Source organism: Aythya ferina (genome assembly GCF_964211825.1).
Source record: "Aythya ferina genome assembly, chromosome: 12".
In the NCBI taxonomy this organism is placed as follows: domain Eukaryota; kingdom Metazoa; phylum Chordata; class Aves; order Anseriformes; family Anatidae; genus Aythya; species Aythya ferina.
This window is the reverse complement of record NC_140308.1, coordinates 11,451,319-11,475,859: the sequence shown is the minus strand read 5'-3', so window position 1 is coordinate 11,475,859 and position 24,541 is coordinate 11,451,319. Positions and strand designations below refer to the sequence as shown.

Sequence of the window (24,541 nt, the reverse complement as noted above, 5' to 3'; positions counted from 1 at the left end):
CATTTCAGAAGCTCTTCTTACAGACCAGAGAGGCTGGGATGAGGTGATGAGGGGCAGTCAGCATGCTTGTGACAGTGGGGAAATGGCCACAGGATGGCCTCCAGCTGGCCCCACAGCTCTAAGCTCCAGCTCCTCAAATCCCACTGGCCTCAAACAGCGAGAGGTACATCCCTGGGCAAAAAGCAACGGGAGGTTGTAACACTGATGGGGAACTGCACAGCCATTGGGATGTCTCCACCTGCTGCAGGCACACAGGTGACATTCCTCTTTGTCTCCAGAGCCACCACACTCCGGGCTTTGTCGCTGAGCACCAGGGAAGCTGGTTTTATTCTGCTGCTCACTTTGCCACCCTGTGGACAGTCACCACCTGCACAAACAGCCTGCTTTTGAGCAACTGCACAGCTTACCCACATCTGGACACGCATTGCAGTTGTGCTTGCAAGCATGAAGATGTAAAACAGCAGCTGGTTCATTTAGCTGGAAGTGTGAGCCAAGACAAACTCGCTCTCCCCATCCAGCTTCCTAAACCCGTATCCTTGAAGCTGCCAAAAGCAAATAGCCTCAGAAAGAACCATCCGCTCTTCTCATCCCAGCACAGGGCCACATTAATACTTAGTTCCAAGAAAACTTCAGATCTTAGGCTTTTCAGCCTTATTCTGGAGGATACAATGTTCTTCTTTGCCTAATTTCTAACTTCAATTTCCTCAACTACTTTAAAGCTGGGGTTTGTTGTCTCACCCACAGCTGGCATACATGTACATATCCTCCTCCTTGCAGTCACTGCTTACAGATCTCAATGTTTGTGGCCCCACTATACCTCTGAAAATCGTTGTATTAGGTGTTTCAGAAGTAATCCAGCGCTCAAGGCTTGCCTACACCACTACCAGAACAGTTCCATTGCCAAGAAGTAGCCTTTTCTTTTGAGTTTAGGCCCTAAGATCAACATTAAAATAAACATCTCAGTTGATTTAGGCACTTGGAGATACTCAAAATGATGATTAAGATAAATCTAGCAGAAAAAAATCCATAATCTACAAAAAAAAAAAAAATGCTGAGCACAGGTCAATTCACCGCAAGCGGAGGAAGAGAGGACACTTGCCTCAAAGGCTTATGCAAGAATATACACCTTAAGTAACAAAACTCAGTTCTCAAATTACTTAGTTCTAAGTATGTACAGGCAGCTTTATTGCTAACTTTTAGCACCTGGTACTACCCTTCCTCCCCACCCATGTCTCCAGTGGCAAAAAAAAACTACTTGATAAGGCTTTGAATGGATTTTCTTTCCAAGCCAAAAAATTGCTGCTAACATTCAACTTGCTACAGCTGGTGACTCCAAACTGTGCCTAACACCAGGATGACCTGAAGCAGAAGATGGAGCTTTCCGGGTTGGTAGGCTATTTGCAGAAACTCATGCACATGAATCCTGACACTTTAGCCTTAAACAGTTTTACCAACTTGCTCCAAGGAAAAACATGAAGCTGCATGAATACCGTCCCTGGACACAGCATACCTTGAGGAGTTAAATCCCTGAACCAAAATCACACATTGCAAAGACACCAGTCACCCACCGGACTCAAGAGGTCAGACACCAGACTTTGAGACACCCACAGTACTGCCTGCTTCAAGATGCCCATGGCCTTTGTGCCAACAGCTTCCAACAAGCAAGTGAGCTATCCAGGGCAATGAGTACTGAAGGCTGCTGAACACAGCTAAGGAGTTGACATTTCTGCAAGCATATTTTTACCTTAATTCATTTATCGTTTTTCAATAAAAAGAGCCCACAATGAGCATATACAAGTACAGACGTGCCTGCAATTTTTTATTGAATCAAAGCCCTTAACCATATCAGAAATCAAAAGGAAAATCAAATACAAAAGATTCATTTTTCATTCCAGAGCCAACTAAGTTGAACATAGGTTTTAGACTGCTTTAACTTTACATCTGAAAACGGTACGCTTACATCTTGCATAAGTTCTTGCTAAATAAAGTTGAATGCACTTACTCTTCTCCCATGATTTGGAAGTAGGGGATAATTACGTCTCAAGATTAAAGTATCTGAATTTGGCAGCTTAGTATTTAGACTGCAGCTCCACTGAAATAATTGCTTATCAGGAGGTCACTGTCTCACAGTCCCCCCACTTTGCCAAGGAAATTGCACAATACATCTTTCATAGGAAAATATTTACATGAAGTTTAAAATATTGTTGAAGCAATTTAACAATAGATTCTTCCTAAAAACCTGCTAATGCATATCTAGCAATTTGTTTCAAGATACTACACTCAGTGTAATTTAAATAGCATTTGAAACATTCCAACAGGAATCACATTGCACAGAAGAAGCAATTTGCTTCCCTAACATTTTCGCACACCTGCTTAGAGCCTGTGCATTTAGTGCACAAGTTTACAATGCCAAGCTTCTATGTAGGTTTCTACTAAATGCTACAGAAAGTTCTTTGGAATGAGAAGAATCATCTCGTCTCTGTGCCACAACTTAAGGCTTCTTGGAGAAGTTTGATTCATCAGTGAAGGCCAGAGAAATGCCACACATTTGCACTTGTGCCGGAGTTCTTATCCATTTCACTCAGGGAGACTAAAGCCCAACGACATTTCAGACAAGCAGGCTGGTGTCAATTGCGGGTCACCCTAGGCCCTTCTGGAAGGAGGGATGCAAAGAAAGTCTTGAAAAAAACCCATGCTGTGCTCATAAACGAAGGGTTGGCCTGCTGCAGTTCTGGTAAAGCTTGGCCCTCATCAGGTGCCGCTTCATTGTCATCTGCTCTGTCCACATTTCCTCCCTGCTGAAATAGAGAATATTCAGTAAGTCGTTGCAGAAATGCATTAGAAGAATCAGGTAGCCAGCACAGTTCTTACATGTATTTCACTGTCAGAATGAGACCCATGCAGTACTTCTGTACCAAAGTATCTCCCAACAACCACACAGTTAGCAGAGCAAGCCGCACACTATGCTGTGGCTAACTCATGCCGTATGTCCAGGAGGACTGCTTGGGACAGACACAAGCACCAGATCAGGTGAACTATGTATGCATTTACATCTTTGTGAACAGTGACATCAGCCACAAGTGTCAACCGTAAATGTAGGACTCATGTGCCATCAGTCTCCAGTTACAGAATTCGCATGGTCTTTGGCAGGCCATTTTCCACCATAACACCCCAAAAAACAAGTAACTAGAAAACAGCATGCAGCCTGCAATATTCTGTAGAATGAACTACACCAAAAGCAGCACGCTGGCAACTATTCAGCCACAGAAGATGCTTCTCCACAAAAGTTAGTCATTTTTAGTACTAAATTGTAATTACAAAACTAGAAGTGAAACTTCACAGGGTTTCTATGTTGCTATTTTAGAAAAAAAGCAGAAGACGATACCTGTAAGTTATTGTTCTGGTCCTGGTTTACAGCAGCTTGAGGAGGAACGTTATCTGGGAGGGGTTGAACCGGTCGCTGTCTAAATGGAAACCATCCAACATGATGCCTGGGGAAGCCAACATATTTGTATTAATAGTGGCTAACCACTACTCCTTCCTGTTACACCAAGACAGTTCAGTAACACCTGACTGCTCTAATCACTGCAGACAGCAAATTCAACATTTTTGCCCTGACCTGGGAAGTATTTTAAAGTCTCCTAATAGCAGGCAAACCATGGAATAGGATGACACAGCTGAACACCTGCTAGCATTCAAAATAAGCAGCACTGCACCTAGGTTCATAACTGTGTAATCAGGACTAAGCCTGCTGGAAGATGCTGCTACAGGTACAGAACTGGAACCTGCATCTTAATACGTTATGTGTACCCCTGGGTACCTTCTCTGATCCTAAAGGGCACAAAGAACAGGAGAAATGGCACCATCTTACCAAAACACAGCAGGCCATGCAGACCCACTTAAAAAATTAGCATCTCTACAGTGACTATAGCTTGTAACCCAAACCAAGTTGTTTAAAGTTGCATTTTAGGATTATCAACAGTAAATTTAAGGACTTGTAATGTTGCAATCCATCTTCCCCCTCCAAACCTGCATACAGATTGGAAGAGCTGAGCATTTGATCTGCTCCAGTCTCAACTGATAGGCCTCTGAATTCCTGTCTGTAGGTCTAGATCGCTTGTCTCACTGGTGGTAAAAATTTACAAGGGGGACAGATCATCTCTCAGACATCCCAAACATTTCAGAGTGCCTGTTATCTTTATTTTACTTGTAAAAGATTTATCCCAAGTTTCTTCCCCCCCTCTAGAGGCTCAAAAGCAACTTAAAACACTGAATTGTCATTTGCTTTTGTCTTTTCTCCTGAAAGGCAACACAGCAGAAAAACCTTTTGTTTCCAACAGTTTTCTAAAAAGGCAAGTCAATTACAACAGCTATACTACAAAAGAGGGGTGAGAGGCTCCACTATCACCTATTCATTCTTCTTGGAACCCATAGGCCGAAGTTGTATTTTTGCTAAACACCAGGATGAGACATGCAGTTCATCTTCTCTAGGTGTAAGAGTTCTCTAAGCTCAAAGACCAGAAAGCTCACACCACCCTGCAGAGCACAGCACTTCTACAACAACATTTCTGACAATGCTAGAGATCAACACCATGCACTTACAGATACATCAGCACAGTGCCGCCCATAACCAGGAGGAATCTGCTGATACTGGAGTAGAAATAGATGATGTTGACAAAAACATAGAACAGCGTTGCAGAGTAGAGCCAGTCCAACCAATCCCGATTGCCACCCTCCTCCTCTTCTTCCATGAGGGGCCCCCCTTGGGCATTCATCCTTAAGTTCTGGTTGGCTGCTGCATTAACCTGTGGAGCAGCATTCTGGTTTCCAGGTGGATTTTGTGCAGGAAACGGATCTGGGAGAGGAGCTGGGGGTGTCACTTGTGCCACTGGTATCTCCTGAGAACGTCGTGGGTGAGACTGGTCAGCAGATGCAGCAGTAGAGGCCAAACTGAAAACCAGAAAGCAGAAAGAGTAAGGCTTAACTCAAATCCCATCGTGTGAAACAGACACCGAAAGCTTGTCCATCTTCAGAGTACAGAACTACAAAGTCAGGTCACACACAAGTGGCAAGTAAGCACAGAGACTCCATGGGTTAAAAACACAAGTTTGGGCTCTGCCTATGACAAACAGTTACAAGACGACTTCAAATCAAACCACACGCCTTCACTTTAGCAACTTCAACACTTCATTAAAAAAAATTTCTGGAGCAATCTAAAGTATTCTGGAAGGCTGCCACGATTGTCTTACATGCACCAAGGATTTCCAGTTTGGAGGATAATTTAAAATGTCAAAAAAGTTTGTAAGGAGCTAAGGCTTATCAGCAGAATTAGATTTACTCTAGAGATGCCTGATCCCAGTGAAGGCAGGCAGAGATCTGCCATTTGCAAGATTCAAATCACTAGCCTAAAGAATAAGCCAAGCACCAGATGACAGAGCTGCATTTCCACACCACAGAGTGCAAAGTACAACAGAAAAAGTCTGACCATACTAAACCAAAAGAGGAAGGACTACAAGAAGTTCTCCATTTCCTTGTATTACAGTTTCTGTTTTTTACTAGTAGCTTCACAAAGACTTACTATTGCATGTAATATTGTCTTGCGTAAATCTGCTGAAGCCAGGACATCTGAAGCATGCTATAGGTCGTATAAGCAGAAAACCCTGGGGCCACAGTCTGGAAAGGATTCAGAGGTGTTTCAGGTCTGTTCAAAAGAAACACTTGTTAACAAATACTGCACAAGACAGTTATTACAGGACACGTGTAAATAGCTTTTACCGTTTCATGCACTGAAACAAAATGAATTCTTCCTCATGCATTATAGCCATCTCTCTCTACCCAAATGAATAAAAGGAAGATTTCCATCTAACAGTAGGGCATTTTCCTTTGACTTCTTCCATGCCCACTAAAGCTTATACACCCTGATGACCTTTGGCCTATGTTCCATCATCCTTGTCTTGAGACATGGCATAAGGGGCTAGTCCGCCCCAGAAAGGTCAATGTTTTAAAGATCTTAGTGATGTATTCACCTAGTATTGGCTTCCGCTGAAGCCTGTCCACCCGAAGAACATCTCTGTCTTCCGCCATCTGAGGAAGATGCAGCTGGTTCTTGACTAGCTTCTGACATTAGCCTTGGCTGACCAGTTTTAACCTAGAGACATCAACACAGTTAGTGATGAATTACTATTCTAGTGATGAATTACTATTAACGTCTTATGCAAAAAGGCTACCTCACACTGAACACAGCTCTTAATTTAGAAGCACCGTTACACAGTTCATGCACTTTCTGCACCAGGTGCCTCCAGGTGCCGTTGCAATACCGTATTTACTGCGTATTACTGTGTATTTTCAGTTTTTGCCAAGTCAAGTCCCCTCTGGGGATTAAAGAACTGGAAAAAAAAAACTGTCAGAAGTGCACTGAATAAGTGCACTTCAATTTTAGCTACTAGAGTTTCTGCTTCCTTACACATTTGCTGTACACAGATGTAATTCAAGAGCTGTTCTGCAGTGATACATCTGTGTAATATTCAGACAAAGGGTGACTCACAACTGGCAAGCTCCAAACATGGGTAAGATAAGTTCAAATGTCTATATTGGGCAACAAACACTTCAAGATACTTGAAAATAAAAATAAGTTTCCACATTTGCACTTAAGACTCCAAGTACTCAGATCAATTACTAATGTTTATCTTGAGCTTCCTCTATAGGAAGAGTCATGAACAGTTAGAGTGTCTTCAACGAACAGTCTTCCTTCCCCACACATTAATAGAGCAACCAGAACTATTTTCTGTTTCTATTAATTCTATTTCTATTAACTATATCTTCTGCCCACAAAAAGCCTCCTTACGAAAGAGACCAGGATATGATACATCACATTCTACTTAACAAAACAGAGTTTACCAAAAAGCAGTTTCCCTCTAAGCACTATTGTTACAGCTAGACTATAATTGAGACATTTCTTAACAGGTGCAATCCTGATCTTTACCAACAAACCACAGGTTATTTTTGAGCTTAATCCAAATACATTCTCACACTCGAAACCAATCTAATCACCAGCAATACTGCCAATGCATTAGCAGGAAACACCTGCAATATCAACAAACTTCTACAGCCAGAGACTCAAAGCAGGGCATTAGCTTAGTACCTCTGAGCTGGTTTCTTGCACATTCACAGGAGCCTTGAGGTTGTACACCAAATGAAGAGCATGCAACTCCTCCTGCTAAAAAATAAGTACATGGAAAATTGAATCTCTCGTGACACGCTTGGCACACCTCAGCGCAGCAAAAAATAAAATATTTTTGTACCTTTGGCAGGAAGTCCTCGAGATGCTGGTGATCGAGCAGCAGCTTCCCACAATAAATCAGCTTCTGCTCCTCCTCGGGCTTGGAATAAGAAGGAAAAACAAGATTATTTTTTTGCTCGGCCGAGCTGGAAGCCGCCGACCGCAGCCCCACGCCAGCAGCACCCCCGCGGCGTTAACGATTAACAGGGGCCGGCCCCGGTCACCGCAGGGCCCTGACGGGAGCAGGGCCCGCCGCAACCGCGCCCGGGCCTTGCGTCAGCCGAGTGTCCCCCCCCCCCAGCCCCGCGGCCCTCAGACCCTCACCGGCTCCCCGGGCACGATGCGGCGCAGCTCGGCCTTGAGGCGCCGCACGGTCCACGCGGGCTCGGCGCTGAGGCGCAGGTCGGGGTGGCGCCGCGCGGGGCTGCGCACCAGCAGCGAGACCCGCGGCCGCTCCGCCATGACGCGCACCTAAGGCGGCGCCCGCCGCCGCCCGCCCCTTTTATACCCTCCCGCCTCGCCCCGCCCTCCTTCCCCGGCTCGTTGGCCGCAGCCGATTGGCTGAGAAGAGGGGAGAGGAGGACACGTGGGCCAATGGAAGGGAGAGGAGGGGGCGGAGCGCCGCGTTGCCATGGCGACCGCTCCTCCCGCCCCTCCCCTTCCCGGCCGTGGGGGGCTCGCGGCGGGGGCCGTGGGGGCGAGACCGGGGCGAGGGCCCCGGGGGCACGGAGCAGGCCCGGGGGATCCGTGCGCCTCCAAGGAGGGGGAAAGGCGGCGGCTCACAGCTCCCGGAGCGCCAACGAGCACCGGCCCCGGCCCCGCCGCCTCATCTCGGGGCTTGCTCCGTGGCCGCAGGTGCAGGGGCAGCGCTCGGGACGGGAGCGCGGCCGGCGCGCGGCCTTTACCTCAATGAGCTCCCGGCAATCAGCTCCGGTTTAGCCCCTAAATCCGAGCTGGAGGGCGGCCGAGCGGCCTCCGTCACCGGGCGGCTGCGTCAACGTCAGCCCTGCGGTCACCGGGATTAGCCGCCTGACCTCAGCGCGGGTAGCCTGATAACAAATAGGGATAAATAAATGAATAAATAAATAAATAAATAGATAGATAAATAGATAAATAACTGAGTAAATAAATAAGTAAATAAATAAGTAAATAAATAAAAGACAAGCTCAAGTCAAACCGGGGGCTGAAATCGCCAATTAATTACCGGAGCGGTGCCCGAGGGGGCCGTGCGGGGGCAAAGATCAACCGGGGGCAGCTCTGGGGGCACGGGGCCGGGCTCACGGGGCCGGGACCCCCCCTCGGGGCCCCTCTCCCCGGGCCCGGGTCCGGGTCCGGGCCTCGCCCCGTGCCCGGTGCCGTTGCCATGGCGACGTTGTCAGCGCCCCGCTCCCCCCGCCCCGGCCGCGCGCCGCGCCCCGCCCCCGCGCCCCGCCTCGGCCAATGGCGCGGCGCCGCCCGGCCGGCTGCCGGCTGACGTCACGGCCGCTGAAAATCCCCCCGTGGCCGCGGGAGCGGTGGCGGCGCAGCATGGCCAAGCACCACCGCACCCCGGCGCGCTCCGCGGAGCCCGTCATCGAGGTCAAGAGCAAGGTAAGCGCCGGTACCGCTGCCGGTACCGCTGCCGGTGCTGCTGCTGCTGCTGCCGGTGCCGGTACCGGTGCTGTTGGTGCCGGTGCCGCGCGTTGGGGGCAGCAGCGCGCAGCGGGTGGCGGTGCGGGAGCCCGGCCGTGATGCTCCCGGTGCTGCAGCGGCGCGGCCGCCGCGGAATCCCCGTGCGGGGCCGGAGCCGCCGGTGCAGGCGGTGGGAGCAGCCCCGGGACGCGCCCGGGTCCCCCGGTCCCGCCGCATCGCGGGGCTTTGCCGGGCACAGCCGGTCCCGCAGCCCCGGTGCTCTCCTCTCCCCGGTGCTCCCGTCCCGCAGGTGCGGGGCCATCCCTCCCGCTGCCTCCCTTAATTAATCGGCTTCTCGTTCGTCGTGACCGAAGGAGGCGGTAATTAATTAACGCCGCTGCTCGCGGTGTGCTACAGCAGCACACATGTCATGGGCACGGCCTCCCGGTGTCCCGGTCCCCCCGTGGAGATAGGGGCTCAGCCCCTGCCCTGCCCCCAAATTAGCGCCCCGTTAACGACAGGCGGAGGGTCCCGCTGAGCCTTCCTCCAGCCTGCGAGCGCCTTTCCCTCCTCTTCCTCCTCCTGCCCCGCAGTTCGATGCCGAGTTTCGCCGTTTTGCCATCAAGCGCTCCAGCGTGGGCACCTTCCAGGACTTCTACCGCCTGCTGCAGAGCGTGCACCAGATCCCCCGCGTGGACGTGCTGCTGGGCTACACGGACGTGCACGGCGACCTGCTGCCCATCAACAACGACGACAACTACCACAAGGCCCTGTCCTCCGCCAACCCCCTGCTCAGGGTCATCATCCAGAAAAAGGGTCAGTAGCAGCCGGAGAAGGGCGCTGGATCTGTCCCCTCCGTGAAAAGAGATGAGCAGGGCAAAAAGCAGCCCATGGTTCTTGTGCTGGCCACGGGGCTGGCTCTGTTCCCTCCTGCCACTGCTTTGGTGGATGGCTCGGGAAGAGGTGACACCGCTGCCACCCAGCCTGGACAGCAAAGGGATCCTTGTGCTTTGCCCCTTTGAGGTTGCATTTCCAGCTGGGCTTATGTGGGCTCCCCAAAAACACAGCAGCTGCTGCCGGAGCCCATCCGTCTCCCTGCCCCAAGGTGGGGAACCAATGTGTTGCCAGGGCTCTTGGGGCACCACCAGGGGCTTTGCAAGGGGAGGGGGCTCACCCCCTTCCTGGCTGCAGGAGCGCACACCTGGAGAGCCTCCCGGTGACAAATGCCTCGGGTATGTCACCTCTTTGCCAGGGAGATGTTCACAAGCCCTCCTTGTGAGGTCCCGTCCTGCTCAGTTAACAGCACCGAGGCTTTGTAGCATTAAGCAGAAGTGCACGAAGGTGGAGCCTGCTCCAAAAGTCGCCGTGTCCCTGGCACAGCGCCTGGAGCATCCCGCTGGCTCTCGCTCATGCTGCTGGTGCAAAGCCCCTGGGCGAGGGGTGACGCTGTGCTGGGTCTCAGCAGCCTGCCCCTGCTGCTGAGCTGGGTTTTCCTGGACCCTTGCTGGTGGTGGATGCCCTAAACTTGTTTCCCACACGGCAATATGGCACGCAGCCAGCAGAGGCCATCCAGGCTGGTGACTGGGTTGGAGCAGAGCCCATGGGGTGCTCCGTGGGAGCATCACTCCTCTTCCAGAGCTGCCTCTCCTGCTGGGAAAAGTCTGTGAGGGTCCGTGGGTGAGCATGCTGAGCTGGCACAGTGCAGGGAGCGGGTGTCCGTGGCCATGCACCATGGGCAGTGCGATGAGGAGGGCAGGGAGGCAGTGCCACGGGGTCCCGCTCGCCTTGGCTCCCGGCTGTGCCCGCGGCAGAGGGGCTGCGGGAGGGATGTGGAGAGGCTGGGAGCAAGCCCCGGGTGAGTCACAGCTGATTTAAAATGGATCCAGGTCATCCCAGGGCTGGGCTGTAGTCAAACCAGTCCAGGTTGGTGGGGAAGGCGGCTGCAGAGCCTCTTTCACATGTTGAGTGTGGGAAGCATGCACACACGTGTGCACATACGTGTGTGTGTGCATGCTGGGGGGCTTGGGAGCAGTCAGTCCTGCAGCAGGGGCTCAAAAAGCAAACGCTGCGAGAGAGCCGTCACCCCTTCGGGTGCCTCCTGGGCCAGACTCACGCGCAGAGGTGGTGGAGATGTCCCAGCAGTGCCGTCAGCCTGGCTGGGGACAGCTCCCCTCCCCGGCTAGGCATGGCCCGGGGCGGGCTGGAAGGGCAGGACACAGCCCAGCGCGTCCCCAGGGCTTGCCTGCAGGGTGCTGACCTGCCCGGTGTGGCTGCTCCGCACCCCTCGGAGAGGAGCTGCATGCTGAAATAGCTGTGGGAAAGCCTCCGCCGCCCTTCCCCGAGCTAAAAATAAGCCAGGCAGCGAGATATTTATAACCCAGGAGCCCTGGCAGGCTGGCTTGTCCTGGGAGAAACCCCGCGTCCCCTGGGTGCAGGGTGTCCCCAGTGCCCATGTGGCTGGAACGGGGTCTGGGTGCTGCTGGGGGGCACCTGGGGCACGGTACCCCCCTCCGTGGGTGCTGCACCTGGGTGGCACGGGGTTTCTGCTCCCTTCCCCTTGCTGTGTCACCGGGGCCAGGCTCTCCGTTCCCATTAGCACCTTCTGGAGATGGTTTTGGAGCGAGGTGCTTTGCTGCAGTGCTGGCCACCGCCGTGGGCTGGGGCTGCTTGGCTGGGGTGGGTGCTGCTGGGGCCAGGCTGAATCCAAGCCAGCAATTGCTCTCCTGGCAAATGAAGCGTTTCATGGGCCCGGCGAGGAGGAAGAGCGTGGCCAGCAGCTTGAGGATGCTGTCACCCCCTGAGCAGAGCTGGAGGGACGTGCTGGCAACGCAGCGTGCAGATCTGGGCTGCCCCATGAAAATGGATGGGGAGAAACCAGAGAGGGCCCAGGGGATGTTCCCTGGCGCCTGTGGGACACAGCCAAGGGGGGACGTGGTGCAGCTGGGACCCACAGGGTGGTCACGTAGGGCACGGTTGAGGGGGATGGGGCCAACCCCTGTCTGGTGGTGATGAAACAAGAGAGAGAGTTGTGGTTCCAACAAGGACAGGGGACTTGGATGCTGTCACATCCCCAGGTCATACTGGGAGAGCTGACGCCTGGATTCCCTCTCCCCAAAGCCAAACCAGGGCAGGGCACCAGCTCTGTTAGAGCCAGCAGCTCCAGTGTTAAGCTGCAGAGTTTGGCTTAAAGCGTGATTAAGGCTGAATCACTGCCTCGATCCCACTAATCCCGGCTGTGTGTACGCTGGGTAATCCCGGGAGAGGAGACGGGCCTGGAGGAGACGAGCTGTGGGAAGAGCCAGGGGCAACGATCTGGGGGGGTAAAAACTGGTGAGAGGGGAGCAGGGAGCTTCTCCTGCCCATTCCTCAGGCACCTGGGGCCAAGGACACGCGGTTGCCCGTGTCCCCAGGAGGTCACGGTGCCAGCTGGCCGGGCACTGCCTTATTACGTCCCCTTTGTTTCCCGCAGCAGAGTCCGATGCCGGCGTCTTTGCCTCCAACTCCTTGCAGCGGAAGAAGAAGGGCCTGCTGCGCCCCGCGCACTACCGGGCCAAGCCTCACCTCCTCATCGGCATGCCTCAGGATTTCCGTCAGATCTCCTCCATCATCGACGTGGACATCCTGCCGGAGACGCACCGCCGCGTGCGGCTCCACAAGCACGGCTCCGACAAGCCGCTGGGCTTCTACATCCGCGACGGCGTCAGCGTGCGCGTGGCCCCGCAAGGGGTGGAGAAGGTGCCGGGCATCTTCATCTCCCGCCTGGTGAAGGGCGGCTTGGCGGAGAGCACGGGGCTGCTGGCGGTGAGCGACGAGATCCTGGAGGTCAACGGCATCGACGTGGCCGGCAAGTCCCTGGACCAGGTGACGGACATGATGGTGGCCAACAGCCACAACCTCATCATCACCGTCAAGCCGGCCAACCAGCGCAACAACGTCATCCGCAGCAGCAAGGCCTCGGGCAGCTCGGGCATGTCGACGGACAGCACCCCCAGCCAGCAAACCCCCAGCCCGGCCTCGCAGTACCTGAGCAACTACAGCACGGCCGAAAGCGACGAGGAGGGCGACCTGGTCATCGAGAGCGACAGCGCGCCACACTACATCCCCGGGGGCTGCCCCAACGGGGGCCCCGCGGACGGACCCCTGCTGCCCAGCCCGTCCCCACACAGCTCGCAGGGCTCCCTGCAGTCCCTGGGCAGCCATGATGGCAGCCCCGGCCGGGGCAGCGTGCGGGAGGACGGCACCCTGCTCACCCTATAGCCATGGGGCCGTGCTCCCGTGCTGCCCCTTACAAAGCCGGCCGGGTTTTGGCATGGCCGGACTGGTTGTGGGCACCTGGGGGATGGCGGGGGCTGAGTGGGGCTGCCCCTGTCCTCTGCCCCTGCCCTGGGTCCCCACGGCAGCAGCTGCTCCCGCAGGGTGCTCCCTACCTGAGCACCCCACCTCCCACCCCACTTCTTCTGAATGAGTGGGTTTTTTAATTGTTTTATCAGAATACGCATCACTGAGTAATATATTGCAACGGACAGTAAAACCTTTTATAGAAAGCACCTCACTTGTCCATCGTTGGCGTCTCCGCAGGGGTCAGCACCAGGCCCCAAACACCCTGAGGTGCTGCTCCCCCCTCCAGGACAGCAATAACCCTACAGAACCCCCCGGCATGCGCTGTGGCATTGCTGCTGCTTGGGGTGGCACCGATAAGGGCCATGGTGGGAAATTTTGGAAGGACACTGGGGCACATCACCTCCCTGCATCCCTCTGCCCTGCTGGTCCTCCTCACCCAGTCCTCCCAGCCTGCTGCAGCCACATTCCCACCTTGTCCCCTCATTGTCCCCTGGTGATGTCTGCAGGGATATGGGTGGCCCCCAGCCCTGCAGCAGCACCCAGCCCCAGTAATTGCTGCGGGGGATGGCACAGCTCCATCCTCCTCCAGCCCCAAGTTCAGGAGGCCCCAGCCACGGCGGGGCTGCTGCGTTGGTCTAGCAGCAGCTAGGGAGGAGGAGGAGGAGGACCTTCAGCCCCCTGGGATTGTGAGGGCTGAGCTGGAAGCAGCGCCCTGTGGCCACTGAGCAAGGCCCTAGATGGGCAAGACAGCAAGCCAGACAGCAGAGCTGGTTAGGCCAGGCTTGTTTACAGCAGGGAAATGCACAGGGGCTGGCACACACAGCCCCTAGGCTACCCACAACAGGGCCAGGGCTGCTCTAAGCACAGCCCTCATCCAGCCAGCTCAGCCTCGCGGCAGCGATGCCCTGAGGAGCAGCCCCATGGGAGCACGAGGCCATTTTCCAGCTGGCACCTTGCCCCCTCCAGCCCCCGAGCGCTGAAAGCTTCCTTGGGGCTTGGCAGAAGCAACAGCCCCGACAGCCCAGGGCACTGCAGGGCTGCGGACACAGAGCGAGGCTGCCCTGCAACATCCCACTGCCCCAGCAAGCCCCAAATCCTGCTCAGGGATCGAGCCACCCCCTGCAACAAGGCAGCTGCATACAGCATTCGCTCCCCACCCCCTGCAGTGGTGGTGGCAACCCCATGGCTGGGGATGTTCCAAACCCAGCTGGACAAGGCCCGCACCCTTGGAGCTGTCCCTTCCTGGGGAAGGAGGTGGACTAGAGCCCCCCAGCAATCCCTTCTACCCCAAATCTTCCTACACTTTGTGCAGCAGGAACCCCGCATACGCCTGCTGATCTCCCCATGGGGCAGTGGATGGTGAGGGTGAGGAGGCCTCCCCCTGATTTTACCACATCCATGCTGCTGGTTTCTGCCGCCCATCACCACCCCTCAGGCTCTGCTGAGCCCACTGGGAGCTGCACACACACCAGCGGAGGGAAACCAATGCTTTATTGGAGCACCTCCTGCCCCACAGACAGCAAAAACCTCTACAGACACCCTACCAGATCGTCCTGCTGCCACTCCAGCTCTTCATGGGTAAGAGGGACTGGAGTTTTGTTCCTCTTGGCTGTCTTTGAGCTGCTGAGCGCATCCAGCAGGTCAGAGGGTGCAGAGGCACGGGCTGCGTGCTGGGGATGGGTCAGCACAGAGGCCCCGGGCACACATGGCAGCCACGCAGTGCAAGGCTCTGCACGGCTGCTGGTCGGGCTGCTCTGTGCAGCCAAGTCTGCAAGTGCCCAGAATGAGCCATGACCTCAGAGGAAGAGAGGGACAATAAACTGCAGAGCATGGGAGACCTCCTATGAGTTTATAGAGATGGGAAAAGAAGAGGTGATGAGATCTGTGCCACGGATTCAGAGCAGACAGCTGATCTCTGTGAGAAGTCAAGCAGCACAGAGGCAACTGTTCCTCCACGCTGCACAACAGAGCAAATGAGCTCATCTCCCTCCCTTTTTCCTGGCAGAGACACAGCACTGGAAGCAAGAGCAAGAGGTGCCAACCACATTCCAACACAGTATGGGCACCCCCATGGGCCCAAAGTCCTGAACCTGTGTTTTTCTCCTTCCCTCCCAAACTCTCAGGGGAGTCCCAGGGACAAAGGATGCTTGCACAGAGCAGCACAACACACCTAGCCCCAACAGCTCAGGAGTCCAGCTTGATGAAGACCTTGGGCCTTGAAAAAATTTTGAGGGCCTCCTCTATCTGGGAGAGCTTCCTCTCAAGCTCTACCCGCCTCTTCTGAATGCTGAGGGTGTCTGCACGCACTGGCAGCATCACCAGGTCCTTTATCAGCTGCTCCTGGCCTGGAAAGAAAAATAAATAAATCTGGATGAGTGGAAGAGGAAAGGAATTTGTCTTTTTCCTAATGCTATACCCTCATTTTCAGTCATGAAACAGTGGCAGCAGTGGAACAAAGACCTTGAGAGAACACCCATCCCTGGCTTCAAAAAACAACTGGATGAGGACGAAAGCCACAGTTCTGAGAAACCCCTGCTTTGAGCAAGGGTTGGCCTAGAGACCTCTGAAGGTCTCCGGCCTTCCAACAAAACTTTTCTTTCATTTTAACAGCAATAGAAACCCTAAGCTGAGGTCCCCTGGGCCAAGCCTGCTCCAGGGAGCCAGCCTTGTAACCTGCACTTCCCACCAAGCTGAAGGAGATGGCTCCTTCCACACACACAGATCAATCCCAGAAACATGCCTTATTTCAGCATCCCTCCAAGTGGCAGGAAATCAGGTGGCAAGCCAGTGCCCCAGAACTCTGCTTTCCCCTAATCCTAACTATTTTCCTGAGCTGGAATCCCCGCTTCTTTTCCTCTTACTCTGCTTCAGGTTGCTGAGCGTCTCCAGCCGCTGGCCCTCCGGCATCATGGTGTGGCCAGGTGGCGTGTCAGGATCCGGCAGGCTTCGCAGCTGCTCCTCCATCTGTCTGCGCCACAGCTCCTTCCTCTCCAGCAGGCTGTCAAGGCAAATGAAAGCCCACGTCAGCACATCTGGCAAGAACGACTGCCCAAGGATCGAGCCCTTTGAGCCCCGCTGGTCTCCGTGTTCCTGCCAGAGGACTACCAAAGCAAAGGCTGGCAGCACCCACACCCCTCTGCTGGAATATGCTCAGGGCTTCTGCTCCTTGCTCCTGGTCCCGAACATGGAGTCCTATCAAAACACCCGTGTGCCAATGATGGAATGAAGTTGGACAAAGTGGATGCTGGCAGAGAAGGGCAGACATAGCCAACAACCATAGGGCTCCTACAGGGGCCAGTCCTAGAAAAGGGTCACCCAGGAGCTATTGGGGGCCCCAGAACTGAAAGTCACTACTTGGTTGCTCCTTAGACTCTGGGTCCAAGGCAGGATGAATGCTTGCAAAGCAAACCAAACTATCTGCCTCTGAAAACAACCCTTTAACACTGAAGATGACGTGAAGCAAGGCCTGCAAAGGGGCAGGAGCACATTTCTCAGAGCACACAGAGCATCCAAGTTAGCATCATTGTACCAGTGGCCAGCAAGTGGCCAGCAAAGAAGAAGGAGACAAAATTCTTTCCAAGCCCAGTCACATCGGCCACGGGATACTTGTTAAATGAAAAATTCAGAAAGTTTTGCATTTATTCCCCCAGGCCATAATCAATCGCACTGCCAGCATATGGCGAGAGACTGGTCCCTGGTCCCCAGGCCTCTGTCACGCAGAAGTTGGGAGGTGGGCTCATGGCAGGAAGTCTCACGGACCAGCCAGGGGCATACATACTACTGGGGGACGTGGCCCTTTTGCTTGGCGTTGTACTCCTCCTGCTCCCGGTGCCTCTGTTCCAGCAGCTCAGCCATCGCCTGCAGGGACTGGGAGCGCCGCAGCGGGGCCCGCTTGGCATTGCGGGCGTTGTGCTTAATGAAGTCGATGCTGCTGCCCTCCACCTGCAGCTGAAAGGAGAAAGGGGGAGGCAGCAGAAGCTGGCTCAGCACACACAGGGAGCTGCCCTTGTCCCCATAAAGGAGAAAGCAAACAGGTATCACAGAATCACTTGCATGAGATGCTAAACTACAGGATGGACACACCCTGTCTGTGCCATCTCAGGAGGCAGAGCCATGGACAGGCAGTAGCTATGGCCATGGCTTGAGAAGGCAGGCACCAGAAAAAAAACCCAAAACCTAAACAACGCCTTTTTGAAGTCCTAAAGCTGACCCCACATGAAGTGTACAAAGCAGGAGCACTGCACAAGTGACAGAAAACCCTGGGAGCCCATAGGTAGCTCGCAACTCACCTTGGTTTCAGCACTGAGTGCCTCTGGAGCCTCTGTGCCTGCACCTGCTTTCATTCTGGCAAGGTCTGGGGAAAGTGGTCTGCATGGCTTGATTCCAGGGCCACAGCGAGAATACGCCCTCAGGAACTTCAAAGCCTCTGGATTTGGAGGCGGGGAGCTCTCCTGGGAAAGGCAATAAGAGACAAGCTACTGGAGGGAGGCTGAAGCAAAGTTGCTGTGGTCAACCACAAGCTCAGCCATGAGTTTCCGGTTGACAACTGATAACATGCTCTTCCTTCCACAATTTGGCAGAAGCTCTTGGGAGAAGGCAATCTGTACACAAGTCACAGCCAGCAAAGGCCAAACCAGGCTGCTTATGGCAACAAATCCAGAATGGTAGAAGTGCAAGAACTCTTGGGTTGATAAAGACATTTTACTAGGTGAAGCAAAAGCCACACACGCAAGCAAAGCAAGACAAGGAATTAATTTGCTACTTCCCACCAGCAGGCAGGTGTTCAGCCACTTCCAGTAAAGCAGGGATCATCAGATATTTTCTTTTCTTGGAAAAAAAAACCACCATCACCCCCTCCCCGCCTTTATCCCAGCTTTTATTGCTGATCATGATGCCACATGGTGTGGGACATCCCTCTGGCCAGGTGGGGTCAGCTGTCCTGGCTGTGTGCCCTCTCAGTTTCTTGTGCACTCCCAGCCCCCTTGCTGGCCAGGTAGCACAAGAAGCAGAAAACTCTCTGTATAAGCACTGCTCAGCAATAGCTAAAAGCATTGGTGTGTTATTACCACTGTTTTCACCAAAGATCCAAAACACAGCATCATACAAGCCTCTATGAAGAAAATCAACTCTATCCCAGCCAAAACCATGAGAGAGAGACACGCCAGTCTCCCTTGCTGGCAGCAGTAGAGAACTTGTACTCCCAGAAGATGACATCCCACCTCCATAAAAAGAGCTCAGTGGGTACCCACCTGCAGTCTGGCCTTCACCTTTGACTCCACATTCTCATATTTCTGGGATTTCCACAGAGCTTTCACAGGCTTGGGCTGGCTGTGCTCCCGGGCTCGCTCCTTCTCTTTGCACTTCTTCTGAATCTCCTTTATTCGCCTCACATTTTCCTTCTCATGATCCTTGGACTCTTTCCCTGCACAGCAAGGGGAGATGCAGCCTTCAGCCCTCAAACACTGCCAGTGGATATGGACTCTTGGAGCATGGCACCAGAGCTGACAGCTCCATCTCCAAAGCTGCCCGCAGAAACAACAAGCTCTCCCCCTTCCTGCAGACTAGACAATCTGTGCACTTTTCCAGTGTTAGACACAGCTCCTGTGCTGACCCTGTTCTGGGAAGATCTCAACTGGCCCAACCAAATCCTCTTGCATTCCCCTCCTGTTTTGGCACAGCACTTGCGGTAGCCACCAGCTGGCAAACACCACGCTGGCACCAGGTAGAGCTTGGGGCAGCACCAGGACATGAAGCCAATTAAGTGACAGCCAGTGCTCAGCTTTACCTCCTTTCTGGACCTCTGAATTTACTCTAGGTGTTTTCGCTGGAGAAGGGAACCCCTTTTGCGTCCTCAGTAGCCACATGTATGAGCCATCTTCCTGAATCCTGCCTGGCTTCAGTAACAAGGAATTCCCTGGGCTAAATATATTCCATACACTGAGATTTCAAAACCAGCTAGTAGCAAACTAGCAGCAAAGTTTGCTAGTAACAAACTAGGAAATATGGATTTGTTTCTAGCATCTCTCAGCAGTCGCTCATCCACGACTGGCTGCTCAGTCCAAATTAAACAGTGTCTGTCTGCAGTCCTTCTTCCCACTGCAGACCTTGGCCAGGCTGGACTAAGGGAGGCCACGGCAGCACAGGCAATGGCCCAGGGCTACCAGGAAATAAGGTGACTGGCCCTGTGAAGCTCGAGCTCTCCTTGGGCAGCAGAGCTGAGGAATCCACCCAAATCCCTGGTGCATCATCCCTGGCTCCAAGTGCAGGTCATGCCAGCAAGGGCTCGGCTGTACTTACTCTTCACTGGCAGCCCCCCACCAAGAGAGAGCCCCTCGAGCTGCAGCAGGAGGCTGAGCGTCCCCTTCTGCCCCTTCTCCAGAAAATCCTTTCCACTGGGCCGAATGCGAGGGGCTGGCTGGAGCTGGCGGGCACTGCTCAAAGCATGATGTGAGTTGAGAGCTAGGTCCAGGGGGGCAGAGTTAAAATCCAGTTTCTGAGCATTTCCTTCCAGCCTCCCTCGAGCTACGCAGAAAGAAGGAGGAGAGGGAAGGAGAGAAGCAGATTATCAGGATTTTACCTCATGTTTTTCTTCAACTGCAGCCTGCAAGCAATGCTGAAGGTCCCCCTCCAACCCTGCCTCATGTTTTCCCATCTCTCAACCAGCTGTACAGAGCACCTCACTTTCACTGGTGAGGCAGCAGAAGCACCCTGCATTGGTGTGGGTTAGAGGCCAAGACTATTGAACACAATAAAGAATAAGGACAGAAAATGGGCAAGCTGCATCATGCTAAAGTCCAAAAATGCACATCCATAACAGAGCACTTGAGGACTCACCTGAGAAAGGGCGTCTATAGCAGCTTGGAAAGAGCGTAGGGTCTGGAGGAATGGGCCCAGAAATCTTGGATGGCCCTTCACACATTCTGCTCTCTCTGTCTCTGCAACAGAAACCAACTGTCACTGAGAATGGATCTGAACAGGGCTCATGGAGCCACTGCAAAGCTGTGTTTAATCTATATGTGAATTTCTGACCTTCCTTAGACAGCTCAAACCCAGCTGCACAGATGACCTGCAAGGAGAAAACAACCCCAAACGGACTCCATGCAGGTGAGGCAAGGAATAGAGCAGCACTGTCACTATCGTGGGACCTACCAGCATTGATCCTGAAATGTCTGTGGTTGTTGTAACACCAGTATCTTCAGCATGGAAAATCTCTCCTGACTCTGCTCTTCTATACAGGACAATCTGATATACATACACAAGCATGAGCCAAGCTCTTCTAACTGCCCTGTGTGCCTTTAGTGCACACCAAACACAAGGTAGATTGGCAGGCAGCAGCCAACACCTATTTCCTTGCCCACTGAGATCTTTCAGATAGCCCCTTTTCCCCGTAGAAGATAAACTTGAGGGACTTGCTCCTTGCTCAGAATATGAGGATTCAAATTGAGATGCTGCACGGACAGGCACAGGCTGATGGTGTTTTGGATGATGCCACTAGAGCTCAATAAGTCATTGGAGTCATGCCACAATTTTGACAGGAGCCATGTCAGCTTGACTGGAGTCATTGCTGTAAGAGCTGGGGTTACAGCCTGCAGAGCCTGACTCCTGAGACAGTAATTTAAAGATTTCAGAGACAACACTGCTGAAAAAGCCCCTATTTAGTATCCTCAGCATGCCAGCACTGATGGGACACAGCATCTTCAGTTTAATTTATAAACCAATAAATGATCAGTACAAGGCTGAGTGAGCCTGAGTCATAGCAACTAATGCACTGCCGTCTTCCCTGTTAAATCACCCTTGTTGACATGAGACCCATTAGCAAAAAGCTATTACTTATCTGCCAGACACAACTGCAGAGGCAATGTAAGCAATGCTGACTACTGCACACCAGTAAGCATGTCCAGTGGCTTGTTTGTGCCCAGCTACACTGGAAAAGCCATTTCTGAAGAGCTTCAGACACAGACTCTCAGACTGCAATAAAAAATTGTTTTCTGATTGTTTAATATCCTTTAAAATGAATCCAACTAAGCCAGAACAGACTCTCTCATTCTAGAGGATCTGTTTACCAAGAGATTACTCCAGAATAACTACTGGCCTTGAAACTCACATCTGATCTCGATCTGAACTCACCTTCAAACACAGTGATTTACACACAGAATGACAGACTGGAATCAGGACCTGTAACAGAGCAGACAATTAGTGCGGGGGATTGAAGGCGGAAAGGCAAGCTGATGGGAGGTGGGGGATGGAAGGCTCATTTATACCTTAAAACAAGTCACATTTCACATCCCAACAGCACCCTGCCCTGCTGCAGGGAATTTGCAAATGACACCCACTCCCTGATTTGCAAGTCACATCGCCTCTGGATTTGGATCTTGCAAGATCAGACAGCCTTATTACAATAGCAAGTGTTTTGCCCATCCAGGCACCTCCAGTGCACCCACCCATGCAGGACACAAGCCACCAGCATCCGTGTCACCTGGCCCCAGGACAAATCAGCCAAGCCTCCAGCTCCCAAGCACAGACTTTCTATGTGGCTGCCCTGCTCCTGCTGACCACGGGCACATCCGAACAGAGCTGAGAACCAAGCAGCTCCCTCTGCCAGCAGGGGATGTGCAGACCTCCTCCACTGCTGCTCCCACCCTTTTGCTTCATCTCTTGTAGCTGAGATGGTCCTGAGCTGAGCCGACTTAACTCACTACACCTGCAAAAACAACTCACTTCTTTTGCTGTTTTAGTTTTCGGTCTGTTTTACTTCTGCCCAAATGTAAGCTGGCTGTTGCCTCCACAAGGGGATCAGAGAAGCACTGGGGCAAGCACAAGGGAAGCAGCAGGAACATCTACGTATGAACACAGAGGACAAAACAGGACCAATCCTTTTCAGCTGTGACCTCACAGCTGGCTCAGCCAAACTGATTTGCACGCAGAAAAGCATCCCTATCAGTGTGTTGGAAACTGAAACAGCAAAAATATCTGACCTGTTGCCACTAGAAAGACACTATTTAGAGCCTCTACACAGGCTAGGGCCTCTCGGGAATGTAGGCAGACTCCACAAACTCAGTCCAATTAAGTCCAGGTAAACAAATTCGTGAGTGCAACTTCTTAACCCAGTGCCAGACTGCAGAGCAAGCCAGGGAAGCAGCAACACTGCTCCTAGCCACAGGGCTCACCTGAAGTCAGCATGGCTACAGAGGAGGTGTCACCAGTTTCCAAAGTAACCCAGCGAATACAGCATTCCTTACTCATCCTGTCTGAGCCCAGCTGGCTTCCCTCTCTTTCCCTCCAGGACTACAACTTAATCCTGACCTGGGAGTCAGGAAAATGCAGTCTCCAGCCCTACCTCTTCTCAGAGAGTTCAAGAGCTCAGTGGGTACTCACCTGGCCAGGAAGCTCCTGCCACACGCAGAGCTGAAACCAGCTTGATGCTTCTACAAGTCACCTCTGCAAAAAGGACAGAAAGAAAAATCCCTCAATGAACTGTGATAAGCAGAGCAATTCGTCAGAAATAAATCAAAGGGCTAATCTCAATTCAGCTGCTCTTGGCTGTTTATTTCCTCCATCCACTTCTGGCTGAAATGGACAGAAACACTGGAATGACCTCCGGGCCCCAAGGCTGTGCTAAAACCAGTGGCACACAGCCCTGAGCAGATACCTAGCACAGGAACTCCAAGGTAAAACCAGGGGTCAGGAAATGTGGTCACAGGAGCAAACACTTCAGAGTAAGAGGGACTGAATTTGCCCCTCCTTCAGCCAAGGGTCGAAGCCTTTCCTTGCTTCCAGGATGAGCAGGTCCAGCACCCAGCATGAACGTATTTGACATGAAGGGGAAAAAGGGAAACGAAGACAGAAGAGAAGGGCAGGGTTGAACTGGGCAGCTTCCCCCACCCCTGGAGGCTAGGCGATGCTTAATGTACATTTATGTCCTGTAAGCCTACCCAGGTCTGTGCCAACACCTTCCCCTTGCTACTCGCTGCGAATTGCAAGGGGAAAGATTAATTCTCCCCTTTTAATGCTATTCCCAACACAGCTCCCTCAGATAACAACCAGTTCCACCCCACCCGCAGGTCTCCAAACCCCAGTCTCTGAAAACAAAGGGGGCCAGGTACTGCCACTCGCCATGCCACGGGGGCCTCATGCCACGACACCAATCTCCGCCGCACAACACTTGGGTGGCCCAGAAAACCACTTTTTGGCCCTTTTTGTCCCCCACACACAAGGGAAGGGCGCAGCGGGAACCGCGCAGCCCCAGCACCCACCCCCGGAGCGTGGCAAACCCGCAGCGCTCCGGGGCCGCCAGGCACCCCCCGGGGGCTTCCCCGGAGCCGCTCCCGGTGCCTCAGCCGAGCTGCTCCCCAGCTGCACACCCGCCCCGAGGCCCCGGGGCCTCTCCACGCCGCTCCCCGCCGCCCCCGGGCCCCTCCCGGCCGCACGCACCCGGCCCGGGCCGCACGGAGCCGCCGCCATCCCGGCAACGGCCGCTTCCGCCGGCAGGGGCGGGCCGCGAGGGGCCCGGGGGCGGCTTTGGTGCCTCAGGAGGGCAGGCTGTGTGGCGGGGATGTGCTCGCCCATAATCACAGCTTTCCCGTGCTTTTTGGTGGCTGGAGAGCTTCCCTTCCGTGGTTTTGCTGCTGATGTGTTCAGGCTCGGTGGAGCCCAGCTTGGGGCTGTCGCAGACCCCCACCTCCCAGCCCTGCAGCATCCATGGGGCCCCGAACCTCCCTGCACACAAATCCCGACGCCATCTCTTGTTCTGCCACCTGGGCCTGCCGCAGCCAGCCTGGTCAGCCCAGCTCTGCCTCATCCCCGTCTGTTTTTTCCACCTCTTGGTTTATGTGGGCAGCTGTTGTGTCCCCACAGGGTGTAACGGCCCCCCCGGTGCCTTCCAGAATCTCTTTCCCAACTGGCACCTTCAAAAGCAAATCCAGAGCCAAGCCAAGCCCAGGGCTCGGGTGAGACTTCACAAGAAGGATGGGCCTCAATTACCACTGCTCATGGGTTACCATGGCTTATAACACCGACAGCTGGCTTCTGCCACCTTCCGAGGTCCCAGCCATCCCCTGCACTGCTCCTCCCTGTGCTGCCTTCTGGGCATGGGGCCGCTCATGTGGGATTTTGTGGCTGGAAGTGGCAGAGGGAGCGGGCAGGAGCAGTGGCGAGGGGCACTGTTGAGGTGCACTGCTCATCAGGGCAGGTGATAGCGCCTGCTGCCTCTCAGGGTCACGGACAATCCGTGGAAATGACAAAACGGAGTTTGTCTGGCTGTTTAAAAGGTAAACCAGGAGTTAATTCAGGAAGGAGGCTAGAGAAGAAAGG

At 53.6% G+C, this 24,541-nt stretch overlaps 3 protein-coding genes across 10 annotated transcripts; 1 reads left to right on the top strand and 2 right to left on the bottom strand.

The window, feature by feature from the left end:
- Nucleotides 1–1,792: 1,792 nt before the first annotated feature.
- HERPUD1 (homocysteine inducible ER protein with ubiquitin like domain 1) lies at nt 1,793–7,761 on the bottom strand. 4 transcript variants are annotated; one of them, XM_084533913.1, is made up of 8 exons: nt 7,604–7,761; nt 7,302–7,379; nt 7,142–7,213; nt 6,027–6,148; nt 5,579–5,701; nt 4,603–4,950; nt 3,386–3,491; nt 1,793–2,798 (listed from the first exon to the last, which is right to left on the bottom strand). In XM_084533913.1, the coding sequence occupies exons 1-8, from the start codon at nt 7,739–7,741 to the stop codon at nt 2,628–2,630; spliced, it is 1,158 nt and encodes a 385-aa protein (XP_084390039.1). In that variant the 5' UTR covers nt 7,742–7,761; the 3' UTR covers nt 1,793–2,627. The 4 variants fall into 4 exon arrangements, with proteins under 4 accessions (XP_084390039.1, XP_084390040.1, XP_084390037.1 ...); XM_084533914.1 differs by having other exon boundaries at nt 1,793–2,795; nt 7,604–7,758; XM_084533911.1 differs by having other exon boundaries at nt 7,142–7,216; nt 7,604–7,757.
- Nucleotides 7,762–8,793: 1,032 nt separating this feature from the next.
- PARD6A (par-6 family cell polarity regulator alpha) lies at nt 8,794–15,545 on the top strand. The gene is made up of 3 exons (XM_084533375.1): nt 8,794–8,869; nt 9,484–9,706; nt 12,360–15,545. Exons 1-3 carry the CDS (start codon nt 8,807–8,809, stop codon nt 13,145–13,147), a joined length of 1,074 nt encoding a protein of 357 aa, XP_084389501.1. The 5' UTR covers nt 8,794–8,806; the 3' UTR covers nt 13,148–15,545.
- On the bottom strand, nt 14,705–23,775 carry ENKD1 (enkurin domain containing 1). 5 transcript variants are annotated; one of them, XM_084533370.1, is made up of 10 exons: nt 23,663–23,775; nt 22,607–22,669; nt 21,359–21,406; nt 20,066–20,166; nt 19,529–19,753; nt 18,481–18,653; nt 17,521–17,682; nt 17,010–17,179; nt 16,093–16,229; nt 14,705–15,576 (listed from the first exon to the last, which is right to left on the bottom strand). In XM_084533370.1, the coding sequence occupies exons 4-10, from the start codon at nt 20,148–20,150 to the stop codon at nt 15,416–15,418; spliced, it is 1,113 nt and encodes a 370-aa protein (XP_084389496.1). In that variant the 5' UTR covers nt 20,151–20,166; nt 21,359–21,406; nt 22,607–22,669; nt 23,663–23,775; the 3' UTR covers nt 14,705–15,415. The 5 variants fall into 5 exon arrangements, with proteins under 5 accessions (XP_084389496.1, XP_084389500.1, XP_084389497.1 ...); XM_084533374.1 differs by lacking the exon at nt 21,359–21,406 and having other exon boundaries at nt 20,066–20,200; nt 23,663–23,769; XM_084533371.1 differs by lacking the exons at nt 22,607–22,669; nt 23,663–23,775 and adding an exon at nt 21,950–22,098 and having other exon boundaries at nt 20,066–20,164.
- Between the last annotated feature and the right edge of the window lie 766 nt (nt 23,776–24,541).

What these genes read in the sequence shown, in the direction of transcription:
- ENKD1 (XM_084533370.1), bottom strand. Translation starts at nt 20,150, where the DNA reads ATGTGTGAAGGGCCATCCAAGATTTCTGGGCCCATTCCTCCAGACCCT. An exon ending in CACTCAGTGCTGAAACCAAG is followed by an intron (nt 17,180 to 17,520) that starts GTGAGTTGCGAG and finishes TTCTCCTTTCAG; the next exon opens with CTGCAGGTGGAGGGCAGCAG. An exon ending in AAGGGCCACGTCCCCCAGTA is followed by an intron (nt 16,230 to 17,009) that starts GTATGTATGCCC and finishes TTGCCTTGACAG; the next exon opens with CCTGCTGGAGAGGAAGGAGC.
- PARD6A (XM_084533375.1), top strand. Translation starts at nt 8,807, where the DNA reads ATGGCCAAGCACCACCGCACCCCGGCGCGCTCCGCGGAGCCCGTCATC. An exon ending in TCATCGAGGTCAAGAGCAAG is followed by an intron (nt 8,870 to 9,483) that starts GTAAGCGCCGGT and finishes CCTGCCCCGCAG; the next exon opens with TTCGATGCCGAGTTTCGCCG. An exon ending in GGTCATCATCCAGAAAAAGG is followed by an intron (nt 9,707 to 12,359) that starts GTCAGTAGCAGC and finishes TGTTTCCCGCAG; the next exon opens with CAGAGTCCGATGCCGGCGTC.
- HERPUD1 (XM_084533911.1), bottom strand. Translation starts at nt 7,741, where the DNA reads ATGGCGGAGCGGCCGCGGGTCTCGCTGCTGGTGCGCAGCCCCGCGCGG. An exon ending in TCAGCGGAAGCCAATACTAG is followed by an intron (nt 5,702 to 6,026) that starts GTGAATACATCA and finishes TCTTTTGAACAG; the next exon opens with ACCTGAAACACCTCTGAATC. An exon ending in ACCAGAACAATAACTTACAG is followed by an intron (nt 2,799 to 3,385) that starts GTATCGTCTTCT and finishes TCTCTATTTCAG; the next exon opens with CAGGGAGGAAATGTGGACAG.